This window comes from Elephas maximus, chromosome 12 (assembly GCF_024166365.1).
Source record: "Elephas maximus indicus isolate mEleMax1 chromosome 12, mEleMax1 primary haplotype, whole genome shotgun sequence".
Lineage (NCBI taxonomy): Eukaryota > Metazoa > Chordata > Mammalia > Proboscidea > Elephantidae > Elephas > Elephas maximus.
The window spans coordinates 95,864,890-95,888,492 of record NC_064830.1 but is presented as its reverse complement, the minus strand read 5'-3'; the positions used below and the strand labels follow the sequence as shown (position 1 = coordinate 95,888,492).

Genomic DNA, 23,603 nt, shown 5'->3' with positions numbered 1-23,603 from the left:
TGGGAGGACTGTGGAGGGCTTAGCCAGGAGGACGTGGTACCAGGCACGGTGGACCGGGCAGGTAGGGCCAGGTCCAGAGCAGGCCGGGCAGGGAGGAGGACTCTGGGTCTGGGGAGAGGCCAGGGCTACAGCAGGAGTGGCGGTACTGGGGACCGACCCGGGCTGCTGCAGCTGCCATGAAAAGGGCGTCAGAGGGGCTGGAAGCCATGCTGTGGCCAGATACCCCACCACCCGTCTCAGATCTGGAGGCCTGAAACAGATCCCCCAAGGGGCCTGGCCAGCAGCAAGAGAGCCAGGAGAGAGGTGAGCTGTGTGTGGGGTGTTTGTGCGCGTGTGTATGTATGCACGTGCACCCAGGGGTACTGTGTCCTGGTGGGGGCTCCTGGATGGGGCTCCTCACTCTTGAAATTCTGAGAGGCACCCCATCTCTGCCCCCAAAACCCCTCCAGGGGGCCCCTATAACAAGAAAGGGTCTCGTGACAGCATGGTGGTGTTTCCAGTCCAAGGTGGCACCCTGCCCCAGCCCCAGGGGAAGGGTGCCCACCTGCTCCCAGGGCACACACCCAGAGCTGGCCGGTCACTCAGGGCTGACGGGCAGGTACGGACAGGTCCTGGGCAGACACAGCTTCCCTCCTAGAGCTGTGGCAACAGAGCTTTCCAGAAGGAGGGGGGCGTGGGCTGGTCATGGACAGGATAGAGAAGACGGTGGGGAGCCCACAGGAGGAAGATGAATGGCTTTGAAATGCCAACACCAAGATCTGGGGCCTGGGGCCCATCCGGGGTCAGGGGCCATGCCAAGGTAAGGCTACCGAGAGCTGGGTCAGCCAGGAGCCCAGGGGAGTCCTCTGTGTGCCAGGACCCAGAAGGATGGACACAGCTGGAGTCCTGAGTCCAGGCCTGGGCTGGCCGTGCTGTGCTGCCGCAGCCCTGGCCACCTTGGGACAGAGGAGCAAGTGACAGGTCTGCTCTGACCAAGAAGCTAAAGCTTCCACTGCCCAGTGTGGGGACGTGATATCCAGGGAAATGGAGGCTCCAATAGATTCGGGATCTGCCCAAGGTCATGGGTGTAGTGAATGGCCAGAGCCAACGTCCGGCCCGTCTTGTCTGGCCCAGAGCCCTGCCTGCCCAATTCTCAGCCCAACGCCGCTGGCCTGGTTCCCTATCCTGTGTGGCCACCAGGAGGCAGCACTCCCCTGCTCATCCAGGCCAAGGAGCTCACAGGGACTGCAGGTTGGAGGGGCCGGGACAGGGCTGAGAGCTCTGGAGAGCGGAAGTGGCAAGAGACCCAAGGACAGGCGTCCAGGCTGCAGAGCTGGCGTGGGTCTGGCCAGGGACAGATGGCAGAGTCAGGCTCCCAGGGAGCCTGTGGGTGCGGGCAGAGGCCAGGTATGGGGGCGGGAGGTGGGCTGCTTTCCCTTCCGTCTGCTGCTGTGGGCCCTGCCAATCTGGGCTACTCCCTGGACCCAACCCAGGCAGGCAAGGCAAGAGGGGCTCCCTTTGAAGACAGTCTTTGGCCCCTCAGAAGTGAGCTCTGGTCCCCTGGATGGTACAAATACTTAAGGCTTGACTACTAGCTGAAAAATTGGCAATTTGAACCCACTCAGAGGCACCTCAGAAGAAAAGCCTGGCAATTTGCTTTTGAAAGTTTCCTTCCTGGCAGGGGTGTGGGGTGGGCAGAGTCCCCTCAGGGTCAGTGGTCGAGGGCATGACCCTGTGGGGAGGGTTAGGAACTTGAGCTGGAAGGTCTTTTGTCCTCTCCAACTACCTTCAGGCTCAGGGGAAGAAAAGAAATTGCCCGGGGGTCTGCTGTGGTCCGCAGGATGGGGTGGCCCGGTCACCCAGACTTCTCGTGGCCCTGCAACAGTGTCACCACAGCCCAGCTGCTGCCCCTCCTTGTCTGCCTGCCAACTCATACAGTACCTTCCAGCATCCCTGACCACGGGACTCGGCCAACAGTGGGTTCCTGCCTGTCCCTGGGCATGTGGTAGGTGTCAGATGAGTTAATGGCTACTGCAGAAAAGCTCAGTCAAAAATGCCATTTGCCAACATCCTAGTCCTGGCAGGTGAGGGCCCCAACAGGTGAGGGCCCCAGCAGATGAGTGCCCCAGGAGCACCAGGAGAACCTTAAGGGCCAGCCCTGGGCAGTGGCGGGGGAGGGTGCCTGTACCAGCTGCCCCCTGCCAGGCTCTCCCCATCCCCCCTGGTCTGCTGTCCCCAGGGATCCTTGGGTGGGGCTGCTCAACAGAAAAAGCCCAGCCCATGAGTCTGAACTGGGCCCCCCAGCAGAGTGCCTCTGGAGCCCCAGGGGCACCGAGGAGAACAGGGGAGGGGCAGGAGGCTCCAGAGGAGCAGGGCCACAGTGGACTGCCGGGCCACCGAGGCCCCTCCAGAGAGCCTGAGCTGCCAGAGGCAGGTGGCTGTCAGCCTGAGACCAGGGTCTGGCTGTGGCAGGAGCCAGCCTGTACAGAGGCTAAGGAGCCACAGGCCGTTCAGGGGCAGAAAGGCAGGGCTGGGCTGGCTCTTTCCCTCCCCAGCAGGTCTGTCCCACAGGAAGTTCTCCTGGCACCTGCTGATTGCTGGGAGCTGCCAGGAGTTGGCTGCGGTTACCTGGGCCACAATCAACAAGGGTCATAGGCCCTGTGCACCAGGTCTAGGTGGGAGGAGCCCAGGGTAGTCAAGTGGGGCCAGCCTGCAATGGCTTTGAAAGGTCACCCAGCCAACTCTGCTGCCTCTCCCGAGTGGGTGAGGGCCCAAGGACCAGCCACCGGCTCGGAGTCCCAGAGACAACTGGGCGGGGTCAGCCTCAACTCACCCTCCCTGGGGCTCTGAGTGCTGAGTCCCATGTTCCTCAGGTCCAGCACCCTTTGTCCACTGTGCCTGGTCCAGCACACCCCAATCTGCCCACTCTTCCAGCTCAGGCTCATGATGGGGCCAGGCCAGCAGAGTAACACCACACCTTGGGCCTCATGCTCGTCACGGACCACACCTGGTATATCCTGAGCTCAGGACCGGCAAGGCAGGGCTATCCACAGACCCCACAATGCCCAGGGGAGGGACCAGAGACATCTGGGCTCAGTGCCTGAAGCAGGGACCACCCACTTCATCCCCACACCTTCATGGGCACCACTGTGAGGGAATACAGGTCACCCCTCCCCTCCGACTTGCAAGAAAGCCAGACGCAAGCCCCCAGAGCTCAGGGAGAATGGGCACACTCAGGAGATCCCCCTCCTGTTAGGGGGCCCAGGGCCTGGTACAGTGGACAGGGCTGCCCACCTGGCCATGGGTGACTCCTGTCTCAGGACTTAGCAAGAATGAAGGACTGGGTGGGGAAGCATCCCTCATCTACAGACCCCTGCAGTCCTGGGTGGAAGCAGAGACAGACGTCAGTAATGGGGCGGTGGGCACAACCCCAAACTTGGGGGATGCAGAGTCCTAGTCTGGCTCTGTCCCTACCCTCAGCAGAGCCCTGAAACTCAGCTTGGCTCAGAGACTCCAGCAGGGAGACAGTCTGCTGACATCAGCCACCTGCTTCTCACAGCACAATCAACCACGCTGCTGCCACCTAGACAAGGACCAGAGGCCTCGCAGTATTCTGGGTTCCTGAAACACACACAGATGGGGCTCCAGGCCTCAGTTTCCTCACCTGTAGCATAAGGGGAGGCATCCTTGGATGATACAAATGGCCAAGCACTTGGTTGGCAGTTTGAGTCCACCCAGAGGTGCCTTGGAGGAAAGGCCTGGTGATCTCCATCCAAAAATCAGCCATTGAAAACCTTATGGAACACAGTTTTACTCTGACACACGTGGGGTCACCATGATTCAGAGTCAACTTGATGGCAAATAGTTCGGGGTTTTTTTGGGAGCACGAGGGGGCAAACAGTTGACCCCAGGGCCCTTTCAGCCCCATCCACGTCCCAAAGTCTGAGTCTTCACCCTTCACAACCCCCAGGCAGTGGTGGTCGTCACCTGCATGATGGTTCATGGTGATGACAACAATGTCCTCAGCTGAGAGTCCTGTCATTCATGCCCTGATTCTGAAGGTCATCAGCCCCCTCCAGCCTCCAGGGAGGCACCTGCTTGACCCTGGCACCTCAGGCAGGGTGGAAGGACTGTTGGCACATAGTGGGAACCCACTTTACCTGGAGAAGGTGTGGACCACTCCACCCCACCTAGCCAGGTTCCCCTCCCCCCATGCCATGGATGTGCCAGGGCATGGCACGAGGGTCTGGAGGCTGAGTCAAGGGGAGGCAGACGGCAAACACCTAGCAAACAGGTGGATGAGGGAATTTTGGTGAGGTTTAAATAGGGCGATGGGGCCAGGGAGGTGACACCTAAGCTGAGCCGAAGGACAAGGAGACGGCTGTGAGGAGAGTGGGGACAGAGGGTTCCAGGCTGAGGACAGGGAGTTCTTGGAAGAGGGCCTGGCTCAAGGTGTTGGTGCCAGGGCCAGCGCAGCAGGAGTGGAGGGGAGTCAGATGTGGGTAGCGCCTGAAGGGTTTGGCTCTGGCTGTCAGGGCTCGACTTCTCAAACTGGTGCTAGGCATCCCAGGGGCCGTGTGGCTGCAGGGATGGGGAGGGTGGAGCCGTGCCCTCTGTGTCCCAAGGACCCCAACCCTCATGGACCACTGGGGGACCTTGGGTACACTGATGAACCTCCCTGAGTGGGGGTTTCTGTCTGTCACCAGGGAGCAGTGATTCCGGCCAGGACCCTTGTGTATCCAAGGCTGCCAGGAGGGTCAGTGGTGTGGGGACTTGGGCTATGTGGTCCGTTACAAGCAGGGCGGCCCTTCATGATGGTACCCAAGCAGGCCTTGTAACCAGAAGCAGGGCTCAGCGGCAGGCTGAGGGCCACCCAGCCTCTCCTCCCAGGAGACTCTTGGGGAGAAGGAGACTGTCTACAGAGGCCTCTGGCACTAGAGCTGATGGACAGAATGGTGCGGCAGCTGAACACAGGACCGTGGTCCCTCAACCCCTTGGCCAGACCCCAGCAAGGCCCTACACTTGACCTGTCCCCTCCTCTGAGTGCCCCTTGACGCTGTCCCCCAAATTTTTTTTTTCCAACACACCTTTTGGGGCCTGAACTTTTTATTTTAATTTAGGTGAAATTTGCATAACAATTTACCATTTTTAAGTGCACAGTTTGGTAGCATTTAGTACAGTCACAATGTTGTGTGACCCCCAACTCTATCAACTTCCAGACGTTTTCATCATCCTCAAAGGAGACCCCATACCCATTAAGCAGTCATCCCCTCAACTCCCTGACCCTGGCCTCCAGCTTGGGGTCAGGACTGTTAAAGCCTCCAGCTGGAAGGACCCCCCCTTGCCCCCCGCCACCAGTCTCTGGGGCCCAGGCAGCAGCTGCCTGACGGTCTGGCCCAGGCAGGTGAGGGCACCTGGTGACCAGCAGGTTCCTGGGAGCCAGCTGCCGCAAAGCAGACAGCCAGGAGGGATAGAGTGTCAACAGTGGGAGGGGCCTGGCTTCCGAGACTCCTCCTCCTTGGCCCTTCCCCAAGGACTTAGGCCAGCAGGCCAGCTGAGCTCAGGTGGGCCGGGTGGACTGTGTGGGAGGCCGGGCGGACTGTGTGGGAGGCCGGGCGGCCACGAATCCTGCCCTGGGCCTGGTAGGAGCTCTCAAGGGAGTGACCTTGCCCCACCCCCAGAGGTGGGCTGGCAGTGGTGAGCTACGTGGCCACGTGAATGCCCAGCTAGGCTCCCTGGGAGGCTAGGCCTCCAGAGGAGCTTCCTGCATGCAGAGGTAGGCGCTGGGCCCTGGTCAGAGGGGAGGAGGCTGGGATAGGGCTGAGAGCTTGGGAGAGGGGACGTGGCAAGAGCCCCAAGGACAAGCGTCCAGGCTACAGAGCCGGGCTCCCATAGGCCAGGCTCCCAGAGGCAAGGCTCCCAGAGGCTGGGCGTTGGGGGTGGGCTGCTTTCCCCTCATGTCTGCTGCTGTGGGCAGTGCTGACCTGGGCCACTCCCTGGACCTCACCTGGGCAGGCAGGGCAAGAGGGGCTCCCCCACTTCTCATACCTGGCTTAAAGACAGTCCTTGGCCCCTCAAAAGTGGGCTCTGGTTCCCTGGGTGGTACGAACAGTTAAGCTTTTGACTACTAGCTGAAGCTGAAAGGTTGGCAGTTTGGACCCCCCCAGAGGCACCTCGGAAGAAAGGCCTGGCAATTTGCTTTTGAAAGATCACAGCCTTGAAAACCCTATGGGGCAGTTCTACTCTGCACACATGGGTTTGCTATGAATTGGAATCTACTGGACAGCAACTAATAACTACCACAAGCCCTGGACATCAGATGGGGAAGCTGGCTTTGCAGAAGGGGAAGCTGAGGCAGGGATTACCCTAGGCCACACAGTCAGGCAGCTAATGTCTGAGCCCTGGGAAGGGTGGGGACTCTCCTGGGCTGGGCCTTGGTGCTAGGGTTTCTGTGAGTCAAGGCCCCTGAGGGCTGCCCAGGAGTTAGGGCAAGGGGCTGGGTTGGTCATACTCAGAGCAGCCACTGGGGATGTTCAGGGTATATGGACTGGGACCTAGGCAGAGAGGCACCCTCTCTGCCAGGCCGTGGCCGTGGGGGCTTGGTGGGCACGACCTGGTGGAGGACATCTGCCAGCCTCCCCGCTTCCCCCTATTCCATCCCCATCCTATCTCTGCCTCCCGCCTCCCTTCCTTGTTTCCTCCCTCTCCCTGGCTGGTTCCTGCTCCAGCGCCTTCACCTTTGCCCTCTACTCCTCCCTCCCCTCTGCAGATGAGTAATGCCTCGGAGCTCCCAGGCACAGCTGCTGCCTCCCTGCTGTCGGTGACCTGGCCACAACCCAGCATCCCTCCAGTCACACCCACTGTGCCTGCTGGGCCTCAGATGGACCGTGTGGAGAATGGCTCCCAGGGGGCTCCTAAGCTCTTCCTCACCACCTCACTGGCACGTGGTATCTCGGGCATCTTCGTGTGGGCTGCGGTGGTGTTCACCTGCCACCAGGTAAGCCCTTCCAACCTGTGTGCCTCCCTCCCTCAGGACCCTGCTTAACCTGGGGCCTGGCTGAGTGCTGCTGGGATGGTGGGTCCTTCTTCAAATGACCACCCCCAGTGTAGACACCTGGAGGTCCAGATGGATGGAAGGGACAGTGCTCAGAGGCACTGAGAGGAGGGGGCACAGCAGGGGCAGTGGAGGTGGGCTTGCTCCAGAACACAGGGTGTGGGAGCTGGGCCTGAGGAAGGGCAGGGGTCTGCCGGGCAAGGGGGAGAGCATTCACTCAGGCTGGCTCACTGGCCTCCCTCTGTCCACTGAGGTCCGAGTGCATGTACCCATTTCATTGATGAGAAGCATGAGGTCAAAGGTGTTCTGCAGGTCCACATAGCCAGCAAGAGAAAGGGCCTTCTCTCTCCATGGATGCCGCATCCCCACGAGGGCTGGCCAGGGCCTGGACATGGCCCTGTGGGGAATTGGGAGCCCCACAAGAAAGCAGGGAGCAGGGTCCCCAAGCTTGGTTTGAGCGGACAGGGCTCCAGGAGGGGCTTCCCCCTACTCGGAACTCTCTGTGGGCGGCCAGGGATCCCTGAGCCACACACAGCCCCCTCCGCCCGGAGCAGCCTTCAGCTGGGGAGACAGGGCAGACCTCCAGGGAGAGAGGTGGTATACACAGTGGCCAGGAAGTTCATCGAGTGAGCAGACAGGAAGTGATGCCCACGCTCAGAGATCGGCAGGGAGGCGGGGGCAGGGGCAGGAGGGTTCTGGGAATTTGTGGAGGAATGGACAGGAGCAGGGAGGACGTTCCTAGCCAGAACAGCATAAATAAAGGTAGGGAGGGCAGTGGGAGGCCAGAGCACATGTGGAGGACAGGGTGTGGACCATCAGGTGGAAGGTGTTGGTCATGGGCAATCAGGTTGGAGAGAAGCAGAGCAGCTAGAGCAAGAGGACTTGGATGTCAGCGTAAGGAGTTGGGCCTTCAGTTCATGGGTGGGTGCTGTGGAGCCAAGGCAGGCTGCTGAGGGAGTGAGTACAGAGCTGTGCTGCCCTTTGCGATGGCTCACCTGGTGCCTGCATAGGGGGATTGGTCAGGGGTCCCTGGGGGCAGTCAGGGGATGGCAGGGACACGCTGAGCCTGAGCCCCAGAGGCTGCCAAGGTGGGGAAGGTAACAATCAGACACCCCTCTCAGTAACAGCCACCTACTATGTGGGGCCGACATGACAAGAATACAAGGTAGACATGACAAGTGCTTAAGGGTGAGCCAGGCACAGCAGTGTGGCTGAACAAGTCCAAGAGGACTTCCCAGAGGAGGTAGCATTTGAGCTGTGTCTTGCCAAAAAAAAATAAATAAAACCCGTTGCTGTTGAGTCGATTTCGACTCATACAGCCTGGCCAAGCTGCCCTGAAACATGGACAGGTAGGCTTGACGGCGGGAGGTGTGTTTGAATCTGCAGGGAAAGCAGAGCGTTACTCTAGTGGTGGGATGCTGTTAGGTCTGGTGCAGGCTTGTGATTTAAGGAGCAGCAAGTTGGTGGGGAAGGATCCCTGATGGTGCAACGGTTAACCACTCCGCTGGAAACTGAAAAGTCGGAGGTTCAAACCCACTCAGCAGCTCTGCGGAGGAAAGACCTGGAGATCTGCTCCCGTAAAGATTGTTGTTGCTAGGTGCCGTCAAGTCAGTTCCGACTCATAGAGACCCTACGCACAACAGAACGAAACACTGCCCGGTTCTGCGCCATCCTCACAATCGTTGTTACGCTTGAGCTCATTGTTGCAGCCACTGTGTCAATCCACCTCGTGGAGGGTCTTCCTCTTTTCCGCTGACCCTGTACTCTGCCAAGCATGATGTCCTTCTCCAGGGACTGATCCCTCCTGACAACATGTCCAAAGTATGTAAGAGGCAGTCTCGCCATCCTTTTCTCTAAGGAGCGTTCTGGTTGTACTTCTTCTAAGACAGATTTGTTCGTTCTTTTGGCAGTCCATGGTGTAGTCAATGTTCTTTGCCAACACCACAATTTAAAGGTGTCAGTTCTTCTTCGGTCTTCCTTATTCATTGTCCAAATTTCACATGTATATGATGCGATTGAAAATACCATGGCTTGGATCAGGCGCACCTTAGTCTTCAAGGTGACATCTTTGCTCTTCAACACTTTAACAAGGTCCTTCGCAGCAGATTTACCCAATTCAATGCGTCTCTTGATTTCCAGACTGCTGCAACACCATTGCTCTTCAAGTTGTCATTCCCAGCATAGTAGACTATATGATTGTCCGATTCAAAATGGCCAATACCGGTCCATTTCACCTCACTAATGCCTAGGATATCAATGTTTATGCCTTCCAGTTCATTTTTGACGATTTCCAACTTTCCTAGATTCATACTTCGTGCATTCCAGGTTCTGATTATTAATGGATGTTTGCAGCTGTTTCTTCTCATTTTGAGTCGCGCCACATCAGCAAATGAAGGTCCCGAAACCCTTACTCCATCCGTGTCATTAAGATCGACTCTACTTTGAGGAGGCAGCTCTTCCCCAGTCATCTTTTGAGTGCCTTCCAACCTGGGGGGCTCATCTTCCAGCACTATATCAGACAATGTTCCGCTGCTATTCATAAGGTTTTCACTGGCTAATGCTTTTCAGAAGTAGACTGCCGGGTCCTTCTTCCTAGTCTGTCTTAGTCTAGAAGTTCAGCTGAAATCTGTCCTCCATGGGTGACCCTGCTGGTATCTGAATACTGGTGGCATAGCTTCCAGCATCACAGCAACATGCAAGTCCCCACAGTACAACAAACTGACAGACACATGGGGGCCTGTAAAGATTACAACCTAGAAAATCCTATGGGCAGTTCTACTCTTATCAAATCAACTCAGTGGTACCCAGTAACAACAAAGGCAGTAGGGGAGGAGAAGCTAAACAGAGTCCTGGGTTGGAGGCACTTGGTTTCCCCACTTGGCGTCCCCTGAGTTCTGTAACTCTGGGACCAGCTGCATGTGTGTGCGTGCGTGTGTGTATAGCCCAGCTTGCTACAGTTGTCCAGCCTGGACGGGGGTACTGAGATTCCTTGGGCTTCAGCTTCCGACCCTCTCCGTCTTCTTCCCCTGCGTCCACATCCAGGCCCTCCGTGGGGTGAGGAGTCCCAGACTCTCCACACATTTAGAGCCAAATGGGACAGAGGGGCCCAAACGGTCCCTTTAGAGATGGGGAAATATAGGCGGGAGAGGTCAGCAGCAGGACAAGGTCGCCCAGCTGGGCAGAGCCAGCCCGAGGTCTGCTGACACCAGTCACACTGCACCCCTCCACTGCACTGCCCAGCCAGGAGTGAGTGCTGATAAGGAGTAGTCTTATCAGTCTCTGCCTCCACCGCCCCGGCACGATGCACACACGGTCACCTTTGCCCCCTCCCCACCTTGTCCACACAGCACCTCTTCAAGGAAGCCTTCCACATAACCCCTTGGTATCTGTGAGTTCGACCCCCAGCTCCTCTTCCTCTTAGAGACCTGGCCATTGTTTTTGTCAGAAACACAGGCACTGTCGAAAGGCTTAAAGATGAAAACGATAATCACCCACGTATTCCCACACAGGATAAAGACACTGATTTATTTCCTTCCTTCCTTCTTGCCTGCCTTTCTTCCTTCCTGCCTGCCTTCCCTACTTCTTTCCTTCCTTCTTTCCTTCCTTTCTTTCTTCCTTCCCTCCCTTCTTCCTTTTTATTTTCTCAATAGCTTCTTTTTTTATTATGGTAAAATATATCTAACAAAATTTGCCATTTTAACCCTTTTTAAGTGCACAATTCACTGGCATAAACTACACTCACAGTGTTGTATCATCATCAGCACCGTATTTCCAGGCCTTTTCCATCACCCCAAGCTCTGTACCCCTTAAGCAGTAATTCCCCATTCCTCCCCGACCAGCCCCTGGCAACCGCTAATCTGCTTTCTGTCTCCATGTGCTTGCCCGTTCTGGAGATTGCACGTAAGTGGAGTCCTACGGTATTTTTCATTTTGTGTTCCTCTCCAGGAGCCCTGGTGGCACAGTCATTAAATGCTCGGCTGCTAAGCAAAAGGCTGGCAGTTCGAACCCACCAGCTACCCCGCAGGAGAAAGACGTGGCAGTCTTATAGCCTCAGAAACCCTGTTGGGCTGTTCTACTCTGTCCTATAGTGTTGCTGTGAGTTGAAATTGACTCGATGGCAACGGATTTGGTTTTGTTTTGTTTTGTTTTGTTTTTGGTATCCTTTCATCTCTACCAGAGCTCTAGTGGCACAGCGGTCAAAAGCTCAGGCTGTTAACCAAAAGGTCGACAGTTCGGCTCCTTGGAAACCACATGGGGCAGAATCAACTTGACAGCAATGGGTTTGGTTTTTTATTTTGTTTTTTTCATCTCTACCATGCGTTTTAATGTATTTGGGATCCTACTTGGCTTGTCATGATGGCCTTTAAATGTTGTATTATATCAGAGCATCCTCCCATGTTATTTTCTGGACGTCCTTTTTATTGGTTGTATAATATTCCTTTTCACGGCTGTACCACACATAATCAGTCTGACCGCACTGCTGGGCACAAAGCCCCTTATAGCTTTTCACTCTGTGTTGTTATGATGAACACTCTTGCACACAAACATTGTTCTTTACTTCTGAATATATTTGTTCCGTGGGACAAATTCTGAGGAGAGGTGAGAGGGCATTAGCCCTTTTGATGCCCACATATTGAGATGCCAAATTGCTTTCTGGAATGTCTGTGCCCATTTAGGGACCATGGTTTGTTCCTCTTTCTCTCCCAGGGTCTGACCCTTAGAAGACTCCAGGAGATTCTTGTTGAATGAATGAATGAGCAAATGAATGAATGACTGTTCCCTTTTCTAGCTTATTTGTTAAGAATAGAAGCTATTTCATGCCCAAAGAAGGTCTTTATAAAGAACACAAACCTACAACAGAAAAAAATATTCTCTCTACTTATAATTGGTGATTCAGTGGTAGAATTCTCCCTTCCATGCAGGAGACCTGGGTTTGATTCCCAGCCAATGAACCTCACGTGCAGCCGCCAGCCAACCGTCAGTGGAGGCTTGCATGTTGCTGTGATGCTGAACAGGTTTCAGCAGAGCTTCCAGGCTAAGATGGACTAGGAAGAAAGGCCTGGCAATCTACTTCTGAAAATCAGCAGATGAAAACCCTGTGGATCACAAGTCTGTTGTGCAACCGATCACAGGGATGGCAGAGGAACAGGCGGGGCTTCATCCCATTGTGTATGGAGTCACCATGAGTCGAGGGCTGACTTGACAGCAGCAGCTAATAACAACAACAAATAATAATAACAAGCAGCTCATTGTAGAAAACCTGGAAATATGGGAACATATAAGAAAAAGAAAGGAGCCCTCGTGGTTCAGCGGTTAAAGCACTAGGCTGCTAACTAAAAGTCAGTGGTTCTAACCCACCAGCCACTCTGCGGGAGAAAGATGTGGCAGGCTGCTTCGGTAAAGATCTAGAGCTTTGGAAACCCTCTGTGCAGTTCTACTCTGTCACGTGGTGTCGTTCTGAGTCAGAATCTACCTGACTCCACACAACAGCAACAACAACATAGGAAGAAGCTAGAGGGCCTTGGTGGCCTGCCTCCAGAAGGAAGCTCCCCGTGGCTTGTTGGGGGCACCCACCACACCCCATCCTTCCTCACACTCTGGGCTGACGTACCCACATGGGGTAGGAGGTCAGCGTGTGCGTGCTGCCCCCACCTGACAGGAGAGGGCGAGTGGGGGGGCCTGGCGCCCACACCGAGCAGCCCCTGCCCCACCTCTAGATCTACCTGCACCTGCGCTCCTACACCGTCCCCAACGAGCAGCGCTACATCATCCGTCTGCTCTTCATCGTCCCCATCTATGCCTTCGACTCCTGGCTCAGCCTCCTCTTCCTAGGGAGCCAACAGTATTACGTCTACTTCGACTCCGTGCGGGACTGCTACGAAGGTGAGCGCCGGCCTCGGGGCAGCCATCCTGGCTCCAAGGCTCAGGCTGCAGCCCAGAGAGTCTTGAGAGAGGCCCAAGGTGGGGCCGCTGAGTAGGGGCTCCCAGGGTCTCAAACACTTTCACTCGTGGGCCAACTCGCCAATGCCAGCCCTTAGGCACCCCTATCCTCTAGGCCTGAGTCTGGATCAGTGAGCCCGTCTGGAGGAGCTGCCCTGGTGGCAGGGACCGTGATGGCCCTAGTGGCATTCAATGGGGGAAGGGCTCCAGGCAGACTGCCCAGAGGCAGGATAGTAGGAAACAGGGTTCTGGCCAGGGGCAGTGGGCTCTGAGAGCGACCCCCAGAAGCAATGATGGGGTGCAGGCTTCAGAACAGGTGGGCACCTGCTGCCCAGGGTGGCTTGTGGTCAGAGAGCTGGAGCTAGAGGGCCCTGTGGAGTGGCTTGACCAGGCATGTCTCCTCCAGGGCCTCAGTTACCCCTCCATGAAACAGGCTTTCTCAGGTGGCCGGTCAGGGTTCCCTGTGGCCCTGGCAGAGGAGGGGGTGGTTGGGGGCCTCCATGCAGGATAGTGGTGCCCCATGGGTGGTTGTGGCTCCCTGGCCCCAAACTCGCTGTGCCCCCTGTCCCCAGCTTTCGTCATCTACAGCTTTCTGAGCCTCTGCTTCCAGTACCTGGGCGGTGAGAGCGCCATCATGGCCGAGATTCGAGGGAAGCCCATCAAGTGAGTGCCTTGCCCCAGAGCCCTGCATGCTATGGACAGGGCCAAAGTTCCACCAAGCCCCCCAGGACCCTCCACACTGGGGACAGGGATGAGGGCCAGAGTGTCCATTGAGCCCCGCCTGGACCCTCCATGCTGGACACAGGCACAGGGTGCCACGTGTCCACTGAACCCCACCAAGGCCCTCCACATTGAGAACAGGGACAGGGGGTCAGGTGTCTGCTGAGTCCCACCAGGTCCCCCTATTCAGGTGACAGAGACGGGGATGGGAAACCAGGGCTGACTATCTGCTGAGCTCTGCCAGGGCCCTATACATGCAGCTGGGGCTGGAGGGCCAGGTGTCTGCTGAGCCCCTCTCAGGCCAACCCTGCCCCCAGGTCTAGCTGCTTCTATGGCACCTGCTGCCTGCAGGGCATGTCCTACTCCATTGGCTTCCTGCGCTTCTGCAAGCAGGTGAGTGGGCCCTGTCCACGCCCACCTGACCACTGGTTGGAGTGGGTGAGGCCACACTCACGCCAGCCCTGCTTGTGGCTGGCTCATTGCTAGCTGTTCCATCCCCTTCCTGGACCCATCCAGGGGTGGGGACCATGCCCCCCACCCACCTCACCCTCCCACCCCCTATGCCCACCCTCACTTCCCCACCCCATGCCCAACCTCACCCTACCCTGTCCCCCATGCCTGACCTCACCGCCCACTTCATGCCGCCCTCACCCCCCTCACCACACCCCGTGGCCGACCTCAGCTCCGCCTACCCCATGCCCACCCTCATCCCTCCCACCCCTGTACACAACCTAATCCTCTGCTCCCAGGCCACCCTGCAGTTCTGCATCGTGAAGCCCGCCATGGCTGCCCTCACCATCATCTTGCAGGCTTTCGGCAGATACCATGATGGGGACTTCAAGTAAGGTCTGGGCACTGCTGGGGGACCCAGCAGTAACTGCCCTGGCTCAGAGGGTGGAGGGAAGGCAGTCACTAGGCAGCAGGTGACGCCGCTGGTGTGGGGTGGGGAGGGCAGTGGGGGCGCAGCCGCCTGACCCTGTCCACACCACCAGCATCCGCAGTGGCTACCTGTACATCACACTGGTCTACAACGTGTCCGTTAGCCTGGCCCTCTACGCACTCTGCCTCTTCTACTTCGCCACCCGCGAGCTGCTGCGGCCCTTCGAGCCCATCCTCAAGTTCCTCACCATCAAGGCTGTCATCTTCCTCTCCTTCTGGCAGGGTGGGTGGGACAGGGAGGGCGTTCCCTGCTGCGGCGCAGGCCGGTCCTACAGTCCCTCTGTGCTGGGCAAGTGGGAGTGCCCCGCAAACCCCTGCCTGTGGTCAGTGGGTGAAGGCAGGCAGGGGTGCAGGTGGGGAGGCGATGCGACCGTTCCAAGCCCGTTCCTGCCAGCCCAGGCCAGGTGTGAACACACAATACTACAGACAAGAGAGATCGCTGGGCAGTTCAGGGGGCTGAGGGTGGGTCCTGGGGAAGCTCTGGGCATCTGCCGGGTCAGGACCCGGGCTTTGGGGCGCCCATCCCTCAGACCTTTAACTCGCCTCTGTGGAACAGAAACAGATGAACCAGTGTCCCAGGGCCCTGAAGACCCTGCGGGGTGGGGGTGCTGCCCCAGGGCAGCTCTGTGGAAGCCAGGGCGGGGGCCTTGGCCCTAGTCAGTCCTATTCCAGCCTCCTGAGTAACCTCCCCTCCCTCAGGGATGCTGCTGGCCATCCTGGAAAAATGCGAGGTCATCCCCGAGGTACAGGCCATCGATGGGAGCCGGGTGAGTGCAGGCACTGTAGCCGCTGGCTACCAGAACTTCACCATCTGCATCGAGATGCTGTTCGCCTCTATCGCTCTGCGCTACGCCTTCACCTGCCAGGTGTACTCAGAGAAGGAGAACTCCCCAGGTATGCCATGATGGGGAGCAGGGAGGGGTGGCCCTTCATCAGGGAGGGAGGTGCAGCCCGTGATGGAGACAGGGAGGGCCAGTGATGCGGGATGGAGGCGCGACCCACGATGACAAGGGCGCAGGGAGGGGTGGCTTGTAATGGGGGCAGGAAGGGGGGCAGTCATTCCCTCCCCAGCACCATACCTTGCTGGCCTGCATCAACACACTCAATGCCTGCGGAAGCCATGGGCCTGTTTCCGGAGCCCATGGGATAGCACTTAGATGGGCGGGTGACCATCCTGGGGCATCCTGCCTAGCTCTGTGTTGGCTTTCCACCATTGGGTGGGTGGACTTGAGGCAGGAGCCCCCCCTCCAGGTGAAGGGTCTCGGGCAGCCAGCCAGGCAGGCTGGCAGCACAAAGCCAGGGTAGGTAGTGAGGAGGGGTCAGAGGCCTGAGGGCCCCAAAGCAATTGGGTCATCAGCGCCTGGACACGCAGCTGCTGCCACAGCGATGCTGGACCAGCCTGCCTGGAAAGCCAGGGCTGGCAGCTGAGTCCACTGAATGGCCTGCTGGGCATCTGCCAGCTTGGAGAGGCCAGGGGCGTCAGGGCCCCCAGGCCAGAGGGAAGGCAGGAGCTGACCTGGGCCCTGGGAGATCGGTGCCTGAGCGCTGAAACTGAGGGCTGGGTCGCCCTATGTTCAGGGACTGAGTTCAGTGGCTGCCCACCCACTGGCACCCCACCCACCCGCAGTGTCCCCAGCTCCCATGATAAGCATCTCCAGCGGCCTCAAGGAGACCATAAGCCCCCAAGACATCGTGCAGGATGCTATCCACAACTTCTCGCCCGCCTACCAGCAGTACACGCAGCAGGCCACGCAAGAGGCCTCAGGGCCCAGCCCCCAAGCTGACCCAGCGAGCTGGGGCAGGAGGAGCCGAAGTGTGGAGAAGAGGATGCTGATCCCTGCCGAGGACCTGTAGGGGGCCCCTGGGAGGAGGGACCGCCCCCCCGCCACCCTCTTGCCGAAAGCCCACTCCTGAGCCTACCTCCAGCCAGGCACCCTCGGGGTCAGACGTCTGCCCGGAGGGACCATAGTCCCGGAGAGGCGTGGGAGCAAATCCATCAACCAGGGGAGCACTGGGCTCCCTGGCTGTCAGCACCAGGTGACCACTGTGGGGCCGAGAGCCGGCCTGGCCCCTTGTCCCTCGCACAGCAACCACTGCAGCCCCTGGGGCTGCACAGGAGCTGAGAGTTGGTTGCTTACTGCAGTGTGAGTGGAGCAGATTCCAGGCAGGGCAGCTACACAGGACAGGGGAGATCCCAGAGGTGCAGACTGCCCTGGGGAGTTGGACCCTGGCCCCACTGTGACTGCTGAGGGCCGGGCAAAGGGTGCCTCACTGCACCACATGCCCCAGAGCCCTGGTAGCCCCCCACCTGCAGAAGGGTGGTCAATGAGGGTCTGGGAAGGGGCCCATCTTTGTAGCCAGGGCAGCACTTCCAGGGAGCAGTGCTTATTCAGGTATAAATGGCCTGGCTTCTAACAGCATGTGTGGCTTGTCTCTGCAGGCTCCTGGCCTGAGTGATGGGCTTCTGTGGGGTGGTCAAGAGAGGCCTGGTGCTCTGGGTCTTTGTGGCTTGGGGGAGGGAGTGTCCCATTCCCCTCTGGGGAGCAGGGGGTTGACAGCCAGTCAGTCAGCTGTGCACTCCTCTGAGCAGGCCAAAGGGCATGGACTATGAGATTGGAGCACCCAGCATGGCACTGCCTTGAGGCCTTCGGCAGCTGGCATCTACTAACCTGTGCACCAAGGATAGTCCCAGGAATCTCCCACACTCAACCTTGATAAGCCTCACCTAGTCCTGGGAAGGAGGCCGGGCCTGAGGTCACAGAGCCCAGTGCAGGGCTAGGCTGGCCTTGGGTAAGGTGGCCACCCCCCACAGCATGCTCCTCCATGGACGTCTCACGGACAGATGGCCCTTCCTCCCTTCTGATTTCTGTCCAACAGAGCGAAGCCATGAGGGTGAGCGCCATGCCCCATGAGGGTGGGTGACAGCTGAGGACGGGCTCTTACCTGGCCACCCTGCCCTGACCATGCCTGGAGAGGGGTGCACACACGGGGGACAGAAGTGGCCCCAGGGTAGGTAGGACCCTGCTTCTGCCAACTTGTCTGACTCAGGTTGGCCTCAGTGTTCTCATCGGAAAAATGGCCCAGTGGGTGGACAGTACCCCGTGTTTCCCACAAGAGGGTGGGCACACAAGGGAGCCCGAGCCCAGGGGTTCCAGTGGACTCCTGTCTGGACCTTACTCCTTGAAAAACAGAGGCCCACCACGCAGAGGCTAGGGGATGGGGGCCAGGGTGTCTCCATCTGCGACTGTCGGGACACGGACTCACAGCCTGGGGGGGGGTCCCTCACAGGTGTACCCGCCCAGATCCCCACTGCCCGGTTTGAGGGTGGCAACCGGGATCAGGAAGGGGCACGGGGGTTCTTGGCTCACAAAGCTCAGCCCGAAGCACCAACCTCGAAGCGGAGGCTCTGAAACCAGAATGCTTTATTGCAAAGGTACAAAAGCAATCACGGCGGCAGACGTACAGCAATAAATTAGGTGGTGGTGGTGAGACTGGGGGCCCAGCAGACCAGGCCCAGCACGAGGTCTGCTCGCAATAACTTATAACAAAAGGCAGCACAAAAATAAATATTGAAATGAAATTACGTAGCAGCCACAGCGGCCAGAAGGAACAGGTGCCGAGGAGTTGGTGCGTGGGAGAGCCCTATTATCTTTTAGGAAGCAAGGGTCTGCCTTTGTGAAGAGGACCCGGAAGTCGGAAGCAGGAGAGACGAAGGGGAACAAACCCACCTTACAAAAAGGCTGTTGCCTTTGTTCTTAAGTTAAAAAAAAAAAAAAAAAAAAATCCATATATTAAAATCGTGACAATGAAATCTAAAATGATTGGAAGGAAAAGCACAAGATGCTACTGGCTTCTTTCCTGGCGGGAGCAACAGGTCCTGGGGTACAGTCTGCACCCTTCTCCCCCACACCACTCCCCCTGGTGGCAGCCTGGGGGCCAGGCGCCCCCTGGTGGCGATGGCAGCTCCCTCCACTCCGTGCTTGGAGACATCCGGATCCCTCTCCAGCTCCAGCACCCAAACCAGGAAGGGGGCAGTGACCTCCAAGAACCAACTCTCATCGCTCCCTGCCCCCCACCCCCGACTCAGGACTGCATGCACCTAGAAGCCCAGGGTGGACAGGAGAGTTTGCACCCGCTACAGCCGCCTCGGGGAGGCCCCCGCTGGGGCAGCCAGCTGACCAGATGCTGGGAGGTGGTGGCCCCCACTGGGAAGGGCAGGTGGGAGGCCAGGGAGGAGCAAGACGTCCAACCCCCCACCCCTGCTTAAAAAGCCAGCTCTGCTCCAATAAAGATTTACAGTATCAAACTTGAAAAAAAGTTGTTACGAAAAATCTGTACGATAAAATGTGTATATAATTTTTATATATATATATATTTCTTTTTTTCTCTCTTTAAATATTTCCCATGGTCGTTACTGATATCCAATATGGATTACCTACCACGGCTATGGTATCAACAGCTTTGTTTTTTTAACCCCCCAGGCCTTTCGCTCTGTAGGAATCCAGCGCCCCCACCCTTGCACTGGCCATGGCCTCAGGCCCTCGCCCAGGACTGGAGGTCGGTGTGGTCCACTGTGGGGCCCTGGAGACTTTCCCAGGATGGACACTGACACAGCCCCGGGGGCCATCCCCCCTGCCCTCCTCTTTAGGGGGCTGGACACCCCTCGCAGGAGCCTGGCCACTTTCGAGGGTCTTGTTTGGTCTTATTTGGTGGTGGTGGCAGAGGGGCCTGGCTAAGGTGAGGGAGGAGCTAAGGCGTCCAGGCACAGGGTCCCTTCTGCTCATTCTGTGGTGGCTTATGGCCTGCATGAGACTCACCCCCACCCACTGCCCTAGCCCCACTGCCCACAGGTCAGGGGGTGCCTCCCCAACTGGCATCTTTCCTTCCCACCTTGCCAGGCAGCACCAGTCAGAAAGTATGGAAGCGCTGGGGGCCCTCCAGAGCGCTCCCACTGGTCCCGGGAAAGGAAGCCCAGGAAGTGTCCCCAAACTTGTCGTCGAGGCTGCGGAGCCCCAGGAAGAAAGCGTGAGTTCAAGGCTTCAGCAACGATTAAGCACCAAGTTGCAGAGTCCTCCATTTTCTCAGCGGTCTAGAACCCAAGGTCACACCTGCTGGGGCTTCCTGGCAACATCCCCAGGTCCTCCTCACTCTCCCCACACCCTCCTCCTCCACTTCCTTGAACCCTCCATGCAGTGCATCTGTCCATGGTCACCGCCCCGCGTCGTCTCTACACCCTCTTCTCTGGGAGCTGGCCCTCACTGATTGGCCCCCCACCCAAACCCACAGGCACAAGTGTCACCGGCCAATGAAGACTCCACAAGGAACAGCCTCTCCTCACCCTCCCCAGCATCCTCTGGACCATTCTCCTTGTCCTGGACCTGCAGCAGCCTGCCCATCCCCGGAAAGCCCTCCCATGGCTTAGCCTCATGTCCTCACTCACAGAGGGGCTCGAGGCCAGAGATCTATCTGCTTAGGACCAACTGCTGAGGGCACTCCAACCTCTCCCGGGGCCACCAGAGCACAGAGGGGCAGCCTCACGGTGCACTACGACTCCCTCTGCCACACCCAACCAGGAACCTCACCCTGAAAGACCTTCCGTACAAGCGGCTCCTCCAAGGCCCACCTTCCACTGCTGGGTGATGGCAGGCAGATCGCGAACACGAGTGTACAGGGCACATACACACATGCACATACACGCAGCCCGTGCTCACACAGGCATGCACCTAGCGCATGTGTGCGCACACACACAACCCCCACCCCATCAAGGACTCCAGTCCACATCTACCTTTTGGGGCCAGGAGCTGTCTGGATACAGCAGGGCTGTGAGTGCGTCTCAGGAGCGCCAGGAAGAATGCGCTGTCCCACGCTCCGCAGGGAGGCCAGGGCACTGAGCAGGCCAGGGAGGGGTTTCCTGCCTGGGGCTGGGGCATTGCAGGGGAGACAGACGGACTGAGCGTGTCTCAGGCGCTCGTGGGAGGAAGACCGAGCCCTGTGTCTCACGCCCAAAGACGCTTGCACATCCCAGGGACCTTGGGCACCAGAGAGACCCCAAAAAGATGCATCTTCCAGGGAGAAATGACGACAGGGTCCAGAAGGGTCAGGGGCATGTGTGTGTGTGTACATGTGTGCATGTGTGTGTGCATGTGTCTGTGAGCGTGTGGTTGTGTTCTGTGTGTGAGCATGTGTATGAGAGTACGCGTGTGTGAGTGCGTGTGGGCGTGTGGGTGAGCACATGTGAGTTTCCATGTGCGTGTGTGCACATGCACGGAGGACCGTGTTGCACACGCATTCACAGGGCCTCGCACTTCATCCCGCACTTGCAATCACATTCCTGACACACACGACCTGCTCGTGGCCACGGGACACAGCCACAGGCCCCCGTGGGGGGCACACGAGCGTTGTGTTCTGGCCTGCGGGCATCCCGCGCCCCACCAGCCCCTGCCCACCCCCCACCCCCTCGCCTGGGCCAGGCTCTAGGACGCAGCCGAGAAGGGCACGGAGGGGGAGGCGAGCTCCGCCGATTTGACGATGGTGATGACGCTGGTGGTGGCCACTTTGGAGGGGGCCACAGGGCCACGGGCCACGGTACGGGCGAAGGTCTGCAGGGCGTCGTATTTGGCTCGCAGGGCGTCAAGCTCCAGCCGCATGCTGCTGTTCTCTCGGGCCAGCTTCTCCACCTCCTGTTGCAGCTCCACGCGCTGCCGCTCCAGCTCCTCTTTCTGTGTCACCCGCTTGATGCGGCAGCTGGCTGCGTAGCCGCGGTTCTTGAGCGTGCGTCGACGCTGCTTCAGCCGTGTCACCTCCTCCTTGGTGAGGCCACGCAGATGCTGGTTCAGCTCCCGCACCGACATGCTCACCAGCTCGTCATCACTGAGCACCGGCGCGTTCTCGCCGGCCTCCTTCTTGACCTGTGGGGGCACGCAGGTGAGTGGGGTGGGGGTGGGGGAGGGGCACGTGGGTCACCTAGGGGCCTGCATGTGAGGTTAGTGGGGTGGGCAGGGGGCCCGTGGGTCACCTGGAGCCTGCACACATGGTGGGCAGGGTGGGTGGGGCCCCACAGGTCACCAAGGGGTCTGCACAAGGCCATGAGCAGGGTGGATGGAGGACTGGGTCCTGTGGGCCACCTGAGGTCTACACACCAGATAAGCAGAGTGGGCGGGGCCCCCTGGGTCACCCGAAAGTCTGCACTGTGCAAACGGGGTGGGCAGGGCAGGTGGTGGACAGGAGTGGTCTGTACGTGTGGTGAGAGGAGTGGCCGGGGGCCCTGAAGGTCATCTAGGGGTCTTCATGTGGGGTGAGTGGGGTGAGCGGGGCCCCATGGGTCAACTGGAGGGTCTGCACAGTATCACTGAGCACCGAAGTGGTTGAGGGCCCAGCTCCCAGAGGCAGAGGGCCCATCGGACCCAGCAGTGACCTTGTCAGCCTGGGTGAGCCCGCCCTCCCTCAGTGAGGTGAGGAGGCCTCGTGGGACCATCCAATATGGCCACCCTGAGGCCAGCTCACAGCCCCCACTGCCATTCTCTAAATGGGGAGGGGATGAGCCATCAAGGGGGAAAAGGCCAGGGGCTCCCCCAGCTGTGGTGATTCCTGGCAGCTGTATTTCCCCAAACTCAACGAGGACAGAGGCCACATGCATGCCGTCCTGGGACCCCTCCCGTGCTCACGTGGCTCCAACACAGCAGGGGCTCTGCAGCCCCTCCCCTCCCACTGGCCGGCACAAGGGCACAACCCACAGCCCACAGAGAGGCTCCTCGTTGGCCCCAACTCTGCGCACAGCATCCAGGGCCCCGAGACTCGAGAGCCCCTGGTCACTCTCTGCCCACAGAGGCCAAGAGGCCACAGGGATGTGGCTGGCACTCAGTGCAGACAGAGCCTGGCCCTCAAGCCTAGGGCACCCCATTCACAGCTTCCTGTCAGGTGGCTCTGGAAGGCACAGGGCCACTCTGCACATGCCCAGGAGCAGGAGGTGGTGAGTGCGTTAGAAGCCAGGCTGTATCCCTACCACACCCTCTCTGCCTGCAAGTCACCTCCCTGGATGTCAGGCCCCCCAAACTGGTCACCCACCCCTCCCTGACAACATCCTTCCTAGCCGGTCATACCCCGGCCCAACTGCGGGGCTCACTGAGTCACATTCTAAAGGCAGCAAGAGAGGTGACTGTCAGGCCAGGAGAGATAGGGCTCAGTGGCTGACCCTACCTGGGACCTGCCCCATGATCCTGAGGCTGACCCTGCCTGTGACCCTGGACAGTGACCCTGGGGCTGACCCTGCCAGGGACCCTGGACAGTGACCTGGGGGCTGACTTTGCCCAGGACCCTGGACAGTAACCCTGGGGCTACTCTGCCTGTGATCCTGGACAGTGGTCCTGGTACTGACCCAACCCAGGACCCTGGCCAGTAACCCTGGGATTAACCCCACCCACAATCTCACCCATATCCCTGGACAGTGACCCTGGGGCCGGCCCCAGTCCATGACCCCACCCGTGACCCTAGGCAGTGGCCCTGGGGCTGATCCCACCCGGGACCCTGGGCAGGGACGGGGCACCCAGACCAGCCTGCCCACTCATCCCCACCTTACCTTTAATGCCTTGTTCGGTTTGGGATTAGTCGTCATAACCTGGGCACAATCACCAGGACAGAACTGCTTGGAAATCGTCACTGGAGAAACACAAAGACAACATCAAAACCAGCCCATGAGCCTGGCGGGCCTGGGCGCGTGCTGCCAGCAGTCCCAGTGACCCCCCAGGTGGAAGCACCATCCACTCCCAAGATGTTTGGTGCCATCCAGTGTTGCCCAGCGATGCTGACTATGGCCCAGAGCCCCACACCAAGACGGGGCGCCCCGTCTCCCTCGGCTCTTGCAGAGGTTCCTGCCCATTTGGCTGTGTCCCCGCCCCTCCCTGCCTGACCTGCTAGGGTCCTGGGGGTAGAACCTCCACCACAGCGATGACTGCTTCTTGTCCTGGCTCCTCTG

At 58.7% G+C, this 23,603-nt stretch overlaps 2 protein-coding genes across 5 annotated transcripts; one reads left to right on the top strand and one right to left on the bottom strand.

Annotated features, from left to right (window-relative positions):
- Positions 1-737: 737 nt before the first annotated feature.
- Positions 738-18,294, top strand: TMEM184A (transmembrane protein 184A). 4 transcript variants are annotated; one of them, XM_049903581.1, is made up of 9 exons: positions 738-799; positions 6,749-6,976; positions 12,751-12,916; positions 13,546-13,636; positions 14,011-14,086; positions 14,443-14,534; positions 14,686-14,855; positions 15,332-15,526; positions 16,260-18,294. In XM_049903581.1, exons 1-9 carry the CDS (start codon positions 743-745, stop codon positions 16,484-16,486), a joined length of 1,302 nt encoding a protein of 433 aa, XP_049759538.1. In that variant the 5' UTR covers positions 738-742; the 3' UTR covers positions 16,487-18,294. The 4 variants fall into 4 exon arrangements, with proteins under 4 accessions (XP_049759538.1, XP_049759542.1, XP_049759540.1 ...); XM_049903585.1 differs by lacking the exon at positions 738-799 and adding an exon at positions 1,285-1,386; XM_049903583.1 differs by lacking the exon at positions 738-799 and adding an exon at positions 5,456-5,543.
- Positions 18,295-18,392: 98 nt separating this feature from the next.
- Positions 18,393-23,281, bottom strand: MAFK (MAF bZIP transcription factor K). The gene is made up of 2 exons (XM_049903586.1): positions 23,208-23,281; positions 18,393-21,540 (listed from the first exon to the last, which is right to left on the bottom strand). Exons 1-2 carry the CDS (start codon positions 23,241-23,243, stop codon positions 21,106-21,108), a joined length of 471 nt encoding a protein of 156 aa, XP_049759543.1. The 5' UTR covers positions 23,244-23,281; the 3' UTR covers positions 18,393-21,105.
- Positions 23,282-23,603: the final 322 nt, after the last annotated feature.

What these genes read in the sequence shown, in the direction of transcription:
- TMEM184A (XM_049903581.1), top strand. Translation starts at nt 743, where the DNA reads ATGCCAACACCAAGATCTGGGGCCTGGGGCCCATCCGGGGTCAGGGGC. An exon ending in GGGTCAGGGGCCATGCCAAG is followed by an intron (nt 800 to 6,748) that starts GTAAGGCTACCG and finishes TCCCCTCTGCAG; the next exon opens with ATGAGTAATGCCTCGGAGCT. An exon ending in CGTGCGGGACTGCTACGAAG is followed by an intron (nt 12,917 to 13,545) that starts GTGAGCGCCGGC and finishes CCCTGTCCCCAG; the next exon opens with CTTTCGTCATCTACAGCTTT.
- MAFK (XM_049903586.1), bottom strand. Translation starts at nt 23,243, where the DNA reads ATGACGACTAATCCCAAACCGAACAAGGCATTAAAG. An exon ending in AACCGAACAAGGCATTAAAG is followed by an intron (nt 21,541 to 23,207) that starts GTAAGGTGGGGA and finishes GTGCCCCCACAG; the next exon opens with GTCAAGAAGGAGGCCGGCGA.